This window comes from Fukomys damarensis, unplaced genomic scaffold (genome assembly GCF_012274545.1).
Source record: "Fukomys damarensis isolate Sample0158 unplaced genomic scaffold, DMR_v1.0_HiC HiC_scaffold_12, whole genome shotgun sequence".
NCBI classification, from domain to species: Eukaryota; Metazoa; Chordata; class Mammalia; order Rodentia; family Bathyergidae; genus Fukomys; species Fukomys damarensis.
The window spans coordinates 2,756,871-2,772,635 of NW_022900924.1; the positions used below are offsets into that span (position 1 = coordinate 2,756,871).

The following is a 15,765-nucleotide window of genomic DNA, read 5'->3' on the forward strand; positions in this document are numbered from 1 at the left end:
AAAAAAAAAAAAAAAAACCCAAAAAACAACAACCCACCCCCCACAAAAATGTAGTAAAATCAATGATCATGGAAAAGAAGGTCTTTAATTAAACAGAAGAAAATGTCAAGTGAAATCTCAAATTACTGAGGATAAAACAGGTTCCAACTTCAGATATAGGCTAACATGTTCATGGAGACTCTGAAGGGAGGAAGCTTTGGAAAGCTGACATTGTTCCCTATTACAGATTCAAAAAAATGAATCAAGCAACTCAACTTCTCGGGCTGCACCCTCCACAAGCAAAGAGGATATAGAATTACACATTCACGTAAAATGGACTCAGCTAAGAAACCCCAGATGTTTCATTTTAAAAGCCTGCCTCTTCCTGTAAGCCTTTAACACTCATTAGCACATCAGGGTGTGGGTACTCTGAAAGTAAAGAGGTCAGAAAGAATCCAGTATGATGTGTACAGTGAAATTAAGAAGTAAAAGTTTACTCTTTAAATTTTTTTTTAAATCTGGTAGATATTTTCTTCTCTAAATGGAAAGCAAACCAGAATCACAGGGGAAAAGACCTATAGCAAAGTGAACACAGAAAGGAAATTCCTCCTGCTGTGTGAGAATGGCATTGTCTAGAGGGAAAAAATCTTTAAGGAATGTTAAAGTATAATAGCCAGAAACAGCTGGCCACAAAGGAAAATATGATTAGAGGCTATGTTCTACATTACTTCCTTAGGTCATATGTGGAAAGACCAATAAATTTGGCTACATCATCTATATAGTAAATGTGGATTACAGAAAATGTAATAAAATGAATAATTAACTATATAGAGACAATTTAAATAACTTAACTTCAAGCTGAGGATGCAGTGCTCCCTGGTAAGAGCCTTTGCATAGCATGTATGAGGACCTCAACTGGATCCGCACTACCACAAACAAGAAAAAAAAATCTACAATCCACGAATGCTGACACAGTCGTTGCTCCATCACCCAAAGAGCAGAGTGACTAATTCGGAATTACCTAAATAGCCAAAGGAATCGTGGTGCAAACTATTAAAAAGTTGGGACCGTTCCTTTTTTGAGAATGGATATCTGCAAACCTGGCTGCAGGATCATTCAGAGCATCTGCAGAGTCCGTGGGACAGTTTCAGAATTGAATGCAAAGCGGAAAAGCCTAAGAAATGCTGCTTGACTGATGCTTACAGTTTGGACCTTAAAGTCCCAAGGCTAATGTTTTGAAGATTTGATCCCCGATGCAACAGTGGGAGGTGATTGCTTAATGGACTATTTCTTTTTCTTTCTTTCTTTCTTTTTTTTTTGGTATCAGGGATCGAACTCAGGTCCTTGCGCTTGAGAGGCAGTCTCCAGAACCACTGCGCTAAATCCCCAGCCCTGTAATAGGCTATTGGGAGGTGGTGGAAACTCTAGTAGAGACTTGCTAGAGGAAGTCGGTCTCTGACAGCTTGCCCTTGTAGGGTGGTTTTGTCCCTAGCCCCTTCCTGTCTTTCACACTCTGCTTTCTGGGGACCGTGAGATGAGCAGTTTTGCTCCCCCACACTCCCCACCGTGACGCACTGCCTGACCGTAGGCCCAGAAACAGGAGCCACGCGAGCGTGGACGAAGACCCCTGAAACTGTGAGCTAAAGTATCTCTCTCTTCTCTACGTTGATTTTCTCAGGTATTTTGTGACAGAAAGGCAACACACTGACCCTTTAGACACTTTCTACTACTTTAAGGGGCACCAGCAGGGAAGCAAGGCTTAGGCAGGGCTTGGAAAACAGATGCATTGTTACTAATGAATTGTTGCTATTTTTTGCCCCTGTGGTTTTTCATCCTTCAAAACTCCGGGTTAGAATGATAATCATCAACTGTATAATAAACCAAAATGATACATTTTCAGGGTGCTGGGGATGTTACATTGTTGACAATGGTTTTCAAAATAAATGTTCAGAAATAGAGTGCAGTATTTATGACAGATTGAAATCAAGCTTTTGTTAATTTGTAAAATTTTTCTCAGTAGAACTCTAACTCTGGGCGCCGGGGATTTGACTCAGTGGTTCCACCGCCTGACACCAAGCGCAAGTTCAATCCCCGGTACCAAAAAAGAACTCTAACCCCAAGAAGTTTCATTTCCACTATGACAATACAGGGCCGGGATTTAATTCTGTGGTGCCACTGCCTGCCTTGCAAGCACAAGGTCCCGAGTTTCAACCCCGGTACAAAAAAAATGTAGAACCACTATGACAATATAGAAATAGATTAAATGTTTAAAAGGATTGCATGCAAATAAATAAAATCATGAGGAAGCTGGTGAAATGGGGATAATCATCAAAAAGAACAATGTATTATGGGAAGCCTATGCTCCCAAGCATATGCGGAAAAGCGGAATGGCATAAGATTTCAGTCATCCAAAAACACAGATTTATACAAACCGAGACTAGAAAGAAAAGGAAAACTGAAAACAGCTGTACAGTTATAACGGCAGGATTATGGTTGGATTTTTTTTTTCTCTCATTTCCCTTCAATTATTGTACAAAGTTTCATTACATTGGAAGAGAAAAAAAAGAAAAAAACCCTCCCTGCCACATACATTATTAGGCACAACAAAATATTTCTGGACCCAGATCATCTATAAGTAAAAATTTTTAAATTAATTAAAAGATGGTTGAAACCCGTTAGTGTTCTTTTAATACATGTGCTTCCGAAGCAAAAACTTTGCAATATTCTTTGATATTCACAAATTACTGGGTCTGAGCAGTCAATCTCTTCCTGAGATGGAAAATCATCAAAGACTGGAGCAGCCAAAAACACAGGTACTTACCACTGACTCTTTCAAAGAACCGATAGCAAATTTCCTTTTGCTGATGATCTTTATGGCTACTTTCCTACACGTTTTCCTCTCAAAGGCCAGTTTTACCTCTCCACAAGCACCACTAGAGAGAAAAACAAGACAGTGATCTTTTGGGATGTTTTTAATCATGACAATCCTCCATACTCAAGTCTGCCTTGGCTATGAGAAGTTAAAGACAGCTTTTATTGTTCCTATATCACAGGATGCAATGAAACCTTAACAATGCGGAATATCAAGGGTGTAAATCACCCAACCACACCGAGTGAGCTCCAAATGCCATTTCCGAGCTGATTAATGACTTATCCTGAGGACGTGGACACGCCAACTAGAACATTCTTCCCTGGTCAAAAATGAGTGTCCAAAACAAATAATAGTAAACAGAATCTGCACATGAATTATTTTCACTGGCACTTTTCTCTGTCCTTATTCTCTATCTTCAAAAGAACGCATAAGCTATTTGACATGAACTGTACCAGACATCAAATCTGAAAGTATTATACAAGTAACTTGCTTGCAGCAACCTCTCACAAAGATCTGGAGTTGATATTACAAGTGGAGGAGGAGGAACGCTACTCATCTCACCGCTGGGCAGCTTCAACCACTGGTGGTACAAAAGAATCTAATCACTCGTATCGGTCTTGTTACTAATAAATGAATCAAAAGCCACCCAGTGCGACAGTCATGCGTGTACCGCTCATGGTTCAAAGTGGAAGGCACACGTTAACCCTAAGTAAGCTAGGTTTTCCAGAGCTTGAATCAGCCCAACGCGAAGGTTACCACAGTATCGATCATCTACTTGGACCTGCCTGAAACAGACAGTTAGAACTATACTTTTTGAGGGAGTACAGTGGGGGACTTACCAACACATGTTTTTTATTGTGTTAAATATATACTATTTAAAACTTAATTTGAGATTTTTTTTTTTTTTTTGGTACCAGGGATCGAACTTGGGTCCTTGCACTTGTGAGGCAGGCGGTGAAAGCACTGAACTACATCCCTGCCTCTTACCTTTGTGATCTTTTACAACACAAGGCTTGTTTTGTTTTATTGGTTTGTGTGGGAAGAGGATTTTTTCCTTGTATTGTGTGTGTGTGTGTGTGTGTGTGTATGTGTGCATGCGTGCGCGTGAGTGTACACTTTGTTCTCGTGCTACTGCAGAACGAAGCCAAAGCTTCACCTGCACTACGCAAATACTCTGTCACTGAGGTACTTCCCAGACACCTCACCACCCTTTTTTCTGACAGGGTCTTGTAAAATTGCCCAGGCTGGACTCGAACTTGAAACTCTTCCACCTCAGCTTCCAGAGTAGTTGGGTACTCTCTTGCATGGCAAGCATAGTTCTTGTATGGCACCCGAATAGTTCATTCCTTTTCGTAGCTGGGTAATATTCCCTTGGGTAGAAATGTCACATTTTGTTTATTCCCTACCCCCTCAACCTGTTTTTGTACTGGTTATGGAACCCAGTGAGCACTGAGCTACATAACATCCCTTCTTACTTTATTTTGAGACAGGGTCTAGCTAAATTGACCAGGCTGGCCTTGAACTTGAAATCCTCCAGCCTCGGCTTCCCGAGTACCTGGGATTATGGCCATGTGCCAGCTCACCCAGCTATCCAGCATCTTTAGATGGGCATTTATTTCAGTTGCTTTCACCTCCTGTGAATTGTTTTGTTTTGTTTTGTTTTCGGTACCAGGGATCGAACTCGGACCCTTGCACTTGCGAGGCAGGCAGTGGAACCACTGAGCCAAATCCCCAGCCCTGTGAATTGCTTCTTAAATATGACACCAAAAGTACAAGCATAAAAAAGAAAATAGAAAAATAAGGCTTCATCATTATAAATAGAGCTGCTATGAACATTCTAATGCAAGTTTTTACCTGAACACCTATTTCTAATACAAGGTTATCTATACACATAAGAAGAGAATTTCCAGGTCATACAACTAATGCTGTGCTTAACTTTTAGATACCAAATTGTTTCCCATTCCTACCGGCAGTGAACAGGGCTTCCAACGTCTCCACGTCCTCACCAACACTTGTTCATTTTTGCCCCACTATTATGGCTATCCTAAGGAGACTGGTGTGAAGTAGTATCTCAAAGTGGTTTTCACATGTTTTTGTTTTTGTTTGTGTTGGGACCAGAGATCAAACTCAGGCCGTTGAGCTTGCAAGGAAGGCGGTGGCACCACTGAGCTAAATCCCCAGCCAGGTGTATCTTCTTTAGAGAAATGTCTATTTGAGCCTTTTGCTGCCTCCTCCTTTGAGACTACTTGTCTTTTCGCTGTTGATACCTAAGGGTTATTTCCTTCTACGCACTTTCTTCTTTCACTTTTCAAAAAAAAAAAAAAATCAAGAGAAGTCTGAGGAAGGTGCTCATTGGTGGCATACCTACCATGTGTGAGGCCCTGTCCCCAGCACCACAAAACAAAACCAAACAAAAGTACCACTGGATTTACAGGATATATCAATAGAAAGGCCTTTGCAAGGGGGAAGAAATGGGTAAAAGAAATTGTATAATATAAATACCAAAAAAAAAAAAAAAAAAAAAAAAAAAAAAAGTATACTGAATTCTTTTCCTAAGGAAATAGTTCTCAGAGTCTGACTGGGCAGCCCTTAGAAGACCCAAGACCACCCAGGCATCCACAGTCAGCACTAAGTTCAGAATATTACCAAGACCTTACTTGTCTTTTCCAATCTCGTTTTCTCCTGAGTCTACAGTGGAGTTTCCCAGAGACTCCAAAGCACGTGACATCACAACAGACTGAATGGAAAATCAAATTTCAGAATCTAGCCACCTTCTGAACACAGAGCCTGAGACCTCTTGGCCATCCTGACTTCAGCCACCTTCTAAATAATTCAGATGTCAAAAGGATTTCTGAGATCATGGATGAATAAATAATGGTATAAATCAGGACAAAAACTAACCAATAACAAATAAAGAGGAAGATAATGAAGTACAGCTTACATAAGAAAAAGAAACTTACCTTCCAAGAGTTTTTGATATGATGTATTCATCTCTTAATTGCTTGGGATAAACTGACTGATCATCTACAGTCAGATCAAAAAATACGAAAACTAAGAGAAAAAGGGCAGAAATGGGCTTATTAATTCATACAACTAGATAATTTATGCTAAAATTTAGTTATAGGGACTGTAAGGCAATTGTTTTTTTTGTTTGTTTGTTTGTGGGTTTTTTTGTATTTTTTGAGACAGGGTCTCACTATGTAGTTGAGACTGACCTGGAACTCACTATGTAGCCCAGGCTGGTCTCAAACTCACAGAAATCCTCCTGCCTCAGCCTCCCAAGTGCTGGGACGACAGGCGTGCACCATCGCGACTGGCAACAGTGTTTTAGATGTGATATTTGTTGTTTCTAGGAGTGGATGTTTAGAAAATACTGCCTGAAGGTGACAACAAACATCTGCACTTGCAGAGCATAGCTACATGATATTTAAGAAGGTAGACTGTTGAGAGAGTGGCTTGGTGTAGGCCGGCACTTGCCTAACACGTGCAAAGTCCAACCTTCAACCCCCAGCACCACTAAACTGAGTCTCTTACAGAAACACCTATAGCCTAAGACTTGGCATAGAAAAGGAGCTTCATAAATGTACACAGAAATTAATTAATAGAAAAAAGAAGAGCGTGAGATGAAGGAGAGGAGGAAGAGACAGGAGGGAGGAGGGAGAATTAATAACCTACAAGAACAGCACATGCATATGCCAGACCGGTGTGGTATAAACTGAACCAAGGAACCAATGCGATGACTCAAATGATAGCATACGGCTTTACGTAAAACCAGTAACCAATTAAGCCTAAGAAAATCTGTCTGGATAGAACTTTGTCATTTAAAAATTCAATGAAGGGGGCCAGGGATTTAGCTCAGCGGTTCCGCTGACTGCCTCACGAGCACAAGGTTCCGAGTTCAATCCCCAGTACAAAAAAAAAGCAATGATAACAGCAGAACTAAATTTTGCATGGTAATTTAATTTCACTCACTTAAACCACATTCTGTAAGGTCAAAGTCAATTTTTCTCTTTTACACAACAGGAGGAAAAAAAATCCAGTAAGTGTAAGATAACATTACCTTTATTTCTACATAGTGAAAGTGCAATTTCAGAATTGTTACTCAACGGATGACGTTTTCCTCTTCCTACAAGCTCTGTATTTACAAAGGTTCCATTCCCACTGTGATCTTCTATGTATGCGATGTAAGAGTCTTTAGGGCCCCTTTCCTAAAATACAGGACATTTTATTTCAAAGTTTTAACAGCAGAGATTTGTAGTGAAAAGATATCCGAGAAAAATGACTAGATTACCAGTTCTCCCAAGTATATGGACGTTGGTTACCTACCCTGAAAATCCGAAAGTGTTTCTTGCTATATGTCCTATATTTATCTGTTCTTTTTAGAAGTGGTTCATCAAAGCAATAGTCACAGCTTTTATCCCTCCCAAACCAGTAGTTGTCATTAACACACTCTGCAATACAAAACCATACCAGAGGGCTGTTGAATTTTCTCTATAAGACACATGTAAAAATTACTCCTAAGATCTACTTGTAGGAAAACAGGAGAAGGCAATCAAAATTACAGATTTAATTATCAACATTTTGTAAGCTTACAAATACGGGAGTGCTGAGAGCTTTAACTGCGGCAGAGTTCACGCCTAGCACACCTGAGACCTTGGGTTCGGTCCTTAGCACTAAAAACGGGTGGGAGACACAAATTTCACAATGGGTTTGAACAGTGATGGTTTACACAGAACCGTGAAACACAAGCAGCCATTAAAACTTCTCAAATAACTTTTAATGACTCGGAAAGTACTTCCAATGGAGGAGTTTCCCGTTTATTACTTTCCTCAGGCTCCCATCGTACTCGGTATGAAATCTACAGATGCTCAGGGTCTTGCGCTCTCTCCGTTCCAATGTCATCTGGAGCCCTGCCCCTTGCTCATACACCAGTCCCTCTGGCCTCCTTTCATTCCCCACGTATGCTAAGCAAAATCAGCTCTGTGGCCTCTCCACTTCCCCATTCCTAACTACCCGAAAGGCTCCTTTCCTCTTGTCTTTGGTATCTAGACTCAAATTTATCACCCCTACTCAGATTTCTGTATAAGCAGACCCCCACCTGTTATAATGATATATCCTGCTTTATTTCCCATGTATGGGTCACAATCGGAAGTTATACTGACCATTTATATACTGTTTCCCCAACAGAACATAAAATCCAGGAGGGCAACCATGGGTCTCTTGTTTAAGAGCATAGCTCCAGGGCCAGGGATTTAATTTACCTCAGTGGTTCCACCGCCTGCCTCGCATGCAGAAGGTCCCAAGTTCGAGCCCCAGTACCAAAAAAACAAAACAAAACAAAAAAAAGGATAGCTCCAGCCAGGCATGGTGGTAGACCCTTGTAATCCTAGCACTCTGGGAAGCTGAGGCAGGAAGCTCACAAGTTCGAGCCCAGCGTGAATGACTTAGCAAGACCCTGTCTCAAAATTTAAAAATATAAAAGGGCTGGGAATATAGCTTACTGTGAATGCTCTAGGTTCAATATTGAGGAAAAAAAAAAAGTACAGCTTTAGCATGACTAACACATATCAGGGGAAATTAAATGTACCTTGAACTGGATAAAGATGTGGATTTTTTTTTTAATGGAGTACCATACAGCCACAAAGAGAAACTAGAGATATTTATAGCTAAATGGTGTACACTGAGGCCATATTCTCAAGTGAAATAAATAGGACACACATATGTAAATACCAAATAGTTTCTCTGGTGTGAGAAACTGAAAATTTAAACAAGTATCAAAATGTATAACAGATAATGTGAAACAGGAAGAAAAGGTCCAATTCGTGCACACTTTATACAATTATCTAGGGAGAACAATTTGCCAAAATCTATCTATCCAAAGTACAAAGGTAGTCACATCACACCCCAAAAGATGCCTATAAAAAAAGAGGTCTAGGGATGGGGATATAGCCCTGAGGTAGAGTGTACAAAGAGATAAGTTTGATCCCCAGCACCAAAAGAACCTCTCATATGGCTCAGCAATTCTATTTCCAGGTATAAACCCAAAAGAACTAAACCCAGGAATTCAAATCACTTTTCCCAATGTTCACACCAGTGCTACATACAATGCCCAACTGTGGATGAATGCAGAAACAAATTATGAGATTCACTGTAAAACAGAATATTATTCGGACGTTATAAAAATGTATGAAATACTAACATATCATACAGCATGGGACCCTTCCGAACATCATGCTAAGTGAAAGTTACAAGACCCAAAAAGGTCACACACTGTATGACACTATCTAAATGAAATGCGGGCCAGGGACTTGGCTCAGTGGTTCCGCTGCCTGCCTCGCCAGCGCAAGGTCCCCGGTACAAGACAAAGACAAAGACAAAGACAAAGACAAGAGATCTAAGCTTGGTGCAGTGGTACACAGCCATAGTCCCTGCTACTTGGGTGGGTAAGGCCAGAGGATCACCTAAGCCCGACTCTGGGCAACAAAATGATCTCCCACTAGAAAGAGGGAGTGAAGGAGAAGAGGGAGGAGGAAAAGAGGGGGAGAGCGAGAGGAAGGGAGAGAAAGAAACAAAAATGCAGAGCAGAAGAAAAACAGAAAAGAGAGTATCTTTAATTCATTTCGGAATGGTGGAAATGTGTTGAACTACATAGACAGACAAATGAACAACACTGTGACTACTAAATGCCATGACGTACCATTCATTTTTTTTTCCATTAAGTTGACTAGTACATTTTAGGTATACAATATAAAGACACTAATCATCGGAGATTTGTACTTTGAGTCCAGACTGAGCAAATTAGTAATTGAACAAGACTTGTCTCAAAAAAAATAAAAATAAACACAAAAAATGGATGGGGATATAGGTCAGTGTGAAGGCCCTGGACTCAATCAAGAAGAAGAAGAAGAAAGAAACCAGTTGGGAAAAGGAAGGACATGGAGAATTGAAGAGGAAAGCCCAGGGATGGTGGACGGAATAAAAGGAAGGGCTGGCTTTCACCTCGGCTCACAAGGCAAACCCTTGGGCAGATGTGTACATGGAAGCAGGACAGAACAGAAAAATTAAAGATATGTCACGAGGAGACCAAGGAACACCATAACTAAAAATTGTTTAAAGAAGATTGTAATTTCTGGGGCACAAAAAGACAGTCCAGAGGCCGGGGCTTTAGCTCAGTGGTGCCACGCCTGCCTCACAAGCACAAGGTCCCAAGTTCGATCCCCAATACCAAACAAACAACAAAAAAAGACAATCCAATTAAGAAATGACACAAAAGGGGAGATGGAGTTCAGTGGCAAAGCGCTTACCTAGCAGGCACAAAGCCCTAGGTTTAATCACCAGCATGTACACACACACACACACACACACACACAAACACACTCTCTCTCATTTCCTTTTGAGGCAGGAGAATCGCTATGATTTCAAGGCCAGCCTGAACCAAGATCAAGACTCTGTCTCAAAAAGCCAAAAACAGTTTCCTCTTGCTGAGCATGACTGTGCATACAATCTCAGCCCTGGCAAGAGGATCATGAGATCAAGACCATTCTGAGCTGTGTAATGATAGCGCTTCAGGACAAAACAAAAGAATATGGTATAGCCACTATAGAAAATAGTTTGCCAGTTCCTTACAAAGTTAAACATAAAGCTGGGTGTGATGGCACCACCTGCAATCCCAGCATTCTAGGACAGAGGCCCCATCCAGGACCAGGGCCACACAGGAGGAGGTGGATGGCAGGCGGGTGAAGCTTCACCCGGACTTACTGCCACTCCCCACCGCTCACATAACCACGGGTGCTCTACTCCCTGTCAGATCAGTGGCACAATTAGATTCTCCTAGGAACCTTAAATCCACGGGTAAACTGCACAATCTAGACTTTGCGGTCCTTATGAAACTCTTAAACCTGATGATCTAAGGTGGAACCAAGGCTGCGATGCTAGCCCCGGGGAGTGGCTGCAAATACAGATTGACACTAGCCGAGAGGTTTGACTGCCCAGAGACCATAATAATCACTTGCGGATTCATACCAAAACGCTGTCAGAAGTAGCAAGTGAAAAGCTGCATCTGGTGGCAGGCTCTAGAGTGGCCGGTGAGTTGATGGACTTCAATTATACATCTACATCTGACAGCAGGCTTTAAGACAAAATATGACACATTTTAGTCCACCTGTGGCCCACCCTACATTTTATTTACCACTTCCATCCATGCCTCTTTCCTGCACTGTGCACTTGTGTCAATCTTAGTTTCGGTAAGGTCACAAGATAACCCTAGCCAAAGTGAGTAAAAAAAAAACATCACTGGAGAGTTTCTTTGAAAGAGGGGAAGATCCAATGACGAGACAGCAAAAGGTGCTAAAACTGCCAACAAAAAGAAAATGTGCTGGGCGTGGTGGCACACACCTGGAATCCCAGCACTTGGGAGGCTGAGGCAGGAGGATTGCCATGAATTCAAGGCCAGCCCAGAGCAGATAGTGATTTCAAAACCAGACTAGACTACACAGCAAGACCCTGTCTCAAATAACCAAATCAAGAGCCAGGCATGGTAGCCCATGCCTATAATTCTAGCATTCCAGAGGTTGAGGCAGGAGGATCAGGGTGAATTCAAGGCCAGCCTGAGCTACATAGTGAGTTCAAGTCTAGCCTGAACTACATAATGAGACCCTGTCTCCAAAACAAAACAGGGGCCGGGCATTTAGCTTAAGGGTACTGCCACCTGCCTTGCAAGCACAAGGTCCTGAGTTTGATCCCTGGTACCAAAAAAAGCGGAACAAAAAACAAAACAAATCAACAACAACAAAAAGGTAAAAAATAGCTCTAAATGTTTACCTCTAAATTTAATGTTGCTATATTGTTGCTCTATTTCTTTTTACTATTTTTTCAAGTCATTAAAATTAAAATTGACATTTAAGTGAAATGGAAGGATAGCGAGAACATACAAAAGTAGCACATTAGTCACTCATTTCTTAATACTATTTTCTACATCAAGTTTTGTTTCGTTTTTGTTTTTCGAAGATAGGGTCCCATATATAGTCTAGATCAGCCTTGAGCTCGCTATGTAGCCCAGGCTGGCCTCAAACCTGCAATTCTCCTGCCTCAGCCTCCTGAGTGCTGGGATTACAGGCGTGCACCACAACACTCAAATCAAAGATTTTAACATATAAAGTCATTTTACTGTAAGAAGAAGGAAAAATCCTACTTCAAACATTCTCATGGCATGGCAAAGACTCTCTACTGGGACCAGGACATGTCAGGGAAGCCCAACACACTGGAATTACACTGTTGGCAATTTGGAGAAAAAAACGAGTAGCAAACAGAGTCCACGAATAACAGTCGCTATTCAGAACAACTCTGGGGCTCTCGTACAAAAATGTGCTATTTTACTTTTGAGACAGGACCTTGCTCTACGGTTCCGGCCTACCCTTGGGCTCATCTTGTAGCTCAGGCTGGCCTCAAAGTTGCAACAGTGCTCCGGCCTCAGCCTCCCAAGTGCTGGGATTATGGGAATGCACCACCATGCCCAGCCCACCATGCCCTTTTATCTTTCATTACCTTTAAACTCCACAATCATTCCGTGAGTGCCCTAAGCTCTTCAGCTTAGACAACCTTCTGCAACTTTTTCTAAACATGCATGATTCCGTATAACAAAAGAGCTTACCGAAATTGGAGAATCCTTCCTGAAGAGCCCACAGCCGAGCCCAAGGGGCAGGAACAGGTTCCTCGGGTTCTTGGTCCTCAGGAATAGAACAGAGTTCCTGAGTAGACACAGTCTCTAAGGAGCTCAGCGTCCCAGAGCTGGACTGAGAGGACTGGCTGGAGGTGGACACTGTGCCAGTGGAGGAGCTGGAAGTGCCTTGGGACTGCGACAAGGACCCGTGAGACTGTGAACCGATTCCGAGGGACTGGGAGAAACTGCCCTGGGACGGAGTGAGGCCACCTTGGGTTTGTAAACTCGTACCACTGCCGTGAGCCTGAGAAGAGGTGCCGCCGCCGTAGGACTGCTGACTGTCCGCATCTGACTCCCGAGACATCGTGACCTCAAAAGTAAATGTCCAATTATAAGGTAAGTTGTAAGGAACGAGACTTACTGAAGAGTTTCAAGTTCAAGAGTGAACAGGCACATTATCACGGCTAAAGAAAAAGAAAGAAAAGAAGGCGTAGTGGTACACACCTGTTATCCCAGCACTTGAGGAGCTGTGTCAGCAGGAGTTCGAGGCCATGAGTTCAAGGCCAGCCCAGGCTACATAGGGAGTTCAAAGCCAGAATGAACTACCTAGCAAGACCATCTCGAAAAACCAAAAAAAAAAAGAGATCCAAGATAAGCATGCCCTGCAAATCCTAACAGCCAAGCACGACAATGGCACGCTTATAATCCCAGCTACTGAGAAGGCTGACCCTGGAGGATTGAAAGTTTGAGGCCAATGTAGGCAATTTAGGGAGACCCTGTTTTCAAAATAAGAATTTTTTTAAAAAAGGGATAAGCTTGTAACTCAGTGGGACAGCATTGCCTAACATGTACAAGACACTTGGTTTAGTCCCAAACGTCTAAAAAGAAAAAAAAATCCTAACAGTCTACCTAAGGTTCTTCTGGGCTGAACTTTTCACAAGATCACTTTCAGTGGATCAGGTTTTTTGTCTGCCATAAACAACAGGAAAAAATACCAAAATAAAATTATCTGAAGGCTATAAGCAAGGAAACAGCAATGAAATTTCCGAGCATGGTATTATCCCCCTGTAATCCCAGCACTTGGGAAACTAAGGCAGAAGGATTGCCACAAATTCAACTGAGGCAGGACTGCCACAAGTTCAAGGCCAGCTTGTGCTACATAGTGAGCCCGAGGCCTGCCTGAACTACATAGGAAAACCCTGTCTCAAAAAGAAAACGAACCAAAAATAAAAGCAATGAAATTGATACTCAAAAAAAATCCATGCATACAGTTCTTTAAAGGAAACAAATTTATTAATGTAATCAACACTACACATAAATTTCATGCGTATTTCTGAAAAGGAAGGAAAAAGAAAAAAGAAAGTGTCCAGTCACCTGGGATAAAAGACGAGTAAAAACAATCTGCAAATGGCGGGTTCTGGCGCCTGCCTCCAAGTGCAAGGTCCCGAGTTCAATCCCCGCTACCCACCCACCAAAAAGGAAACTACATAGTAACTCCCTTTGCCGTGGGGTGGGGGTATTTGCACAAAATATCATTGCTACTCTTTCTAACCCTAGGCATTCTCTAGGAGAGTAGGAATCATGTTCATCTAGATCTTCCGACACCCAACTAAACCCACTTAAAGAGGCCAAACACAAAGATGGATCTAACAACTCCAAGCCCTCTACTAACTGGGAGATATTGGGGGGGGGTGAGTGCAGCAAAACTCCAGGATCCCAATCCTGAAGGATCTAAGCGGTTCCACGCAACCTTTTTTTCAAATAGCAAAACGTGAAGCCTGGCGTGGTGGCACACGCGGTGACTGAGACAAGAAAATCACCACTACGAGTTTGAGGCCAGCCTGAACTACCTAGTGCTAGCCTCGCTAAAATGAAACAAAGGTAGGAGAAAGGAAAGAAGGGAAAGGAAAAAAATATGAGAATAGGAAAACATGGAAACAAAATCTTTGTAAACAGGGAGGGGTGGAGGGGTTTAAGGGAGGGCAGGAAATGGGGAAAAATAAGAACTAAGATACATCAAGTAAAGGTACAGTTCCCAATGATGAACGTAAATGTACTGTATACCTATAAGTACCAGTACATTAAAAACTACTTATGATTTCAGCAATAAAAAATTAAATATAAAACACAAATCATAGACACTTGAGTCCCAAGGAAGACTGGCGCCCTCTTATTCTATGCCTGCCCCCCCATCTCACACTCTTATTTATGGGCACTAGCACAATATTCTAGGTCGGCTCTGTAGCGCCCAACAGCTAAAACTGGCTTCTCATTAGTATCTTAAGGATTGAATTTACAGAACGACCATAACTACCAGCATTTATATGATTATTTACAAAGTAACTTCACTCTGGTAGTTACTTTTGATCACAATTCTGTTCCTTCTGGTCCCGCATGCATCTGTAGGCCTGCTTCTTCGTTTAAGTACTACAAAGTGGATTTCACCTCGAAGATCATCTACAAAGGAGTCGCCCACGCACTCTCCAGCTCAAAAATCCAGTCAAAGCGGAAGCTAAAGAGAGTACACTTGCATAAAACCTAACGATGGGAGTCGAACCTTCAAGCACCCAAAGGAAGTTTCCCACTATGACTCACCGCGTGAGCCCACCAGGAGCAGCAAGCTCAACGCAGCCGCAGGCAGCCCAGTGGCGCTAAACCTGCACATACAAACTCCACCCTCAACCAATCAAAACGTCCCCTAGCACCGCCGGACCAATGAGAAGCAACGTATGTGGCCGGCACGCGAGACACCAATGCTTGCTGGGAGTAGTAGTTCAGAAGGCAGGAACGGCGCTCGGCCGCCACGCTTCCCCCCGTGACCCCGCCCTCTTAGCGCTCCCTAGCCAATCAGCCTCTGTAGTCCGGTCAGCGCTCTTCCCCAGAAGGTGACCGCGGCGAGATAGGCTGCGGCCTAGATGTGGGGCTGGAGGGCCGGGGCCTTGCTTCGGGGATGGGGGCGACGGCTGGTGGGGGCCCCCGGAAGGAGACTGCTAAGCTGCCACGCTGCCTCGCAGGCAGGAAACAGTGCGCCGCGGTGTTGGAAGTGCGGCAGCCCACGGGGCCCTGCGCGGGGGGACGGACTCTTCTGTCCGCAGTGCAGCGCGCTGCAACCACCTGACCCCACTCGAGACTACTTCAGCCTCCTGGATTGGTACGCGCGGCCGCTCCGGGAGTGTGGTCGGGACGGGAGCGACGTCGGGGGCTGGCCTGCGTGAGGGGAGGGCAGAGCGGCTGGGCTGGGCTGGGCTGGGCGAAT

The 15,765-nt window shown here is 43.0% G+C and overlaps 2 protein-coding genes across 12 annotated transcripts in view; one reads left to right on the plus strand and one right to left on the minus strand.

Annotated features, from left to right (window-relative positions):
• Chek2 (checkpoint kinase 2) overlaps positions 1-15,457 on the minus strand; it is a 33,533-nt gene extending 18,076 nt beyond the window's left edge. For 5 of the 9 annotated variants that reach the window (XM_010603713.2, XM_010603714.2, XM_010603712.2 and 2 more), the window contains exons 1-7: positions 15,105-15,457; positions 13,014-13,082; positions 12,501-12,879; positions 7,178-7,302; positions 6,912-7,059; positions 5,812-5,902; positions 2,801-2,912 (exon numbers count right to left, since the gene is read on the minus strand). In XM_010603713.2, the coding sequence (XP_010602015.1) occupies positions 2,801-2,912; positions 5,812-5,902; positions 6,912-7,059; positions 7,178-7,302; positions 12,501-12,873 (849 nt within the window). In that variant the 5' untranslated portion in view covers positions 12,874-12,879; positions 13,014-13,082; positions 15,105-15,457. Of the gene's footprint in view, positions 1-2,800; positions 2,913-5,811; positions 5,903-6,911; positions 7,060-7,177; positions 7,303-12,500; positions 12,880-13,013; positions 13,083-13,883; positions 14,396-14,870; positions 15,022-15,104 lie in introns of those variants that run through there. The other 4 variants (XM_010603710.2, XM_033762287.1, XM_010603711.2 and 1 more) reach the window with 4 other exon arrangements.
• Positions 15,377-15,765, plus strand: part of Hscb (HscB mitochondrial iron-sulfur cluster cochaperone) — a 24,253-nt gene continuing 23,864 nt past the window's right edge. For all 3 annotated transcript variants that reach the window (XM_033762289.1, XM_010603707.3, XM_019204505.2), the window contains exon 1: positions 15,377-15,660. In XM_033762289.1, the coding sequence (XP_033618180.1) occupies positions 15,425-15,660 (236 nt within the window). In that variant the 5' untranslated portion in view covers positions 15,377-15,424. The remainder of the gene's footprint in view (positions 15,661-15,765) is intronic.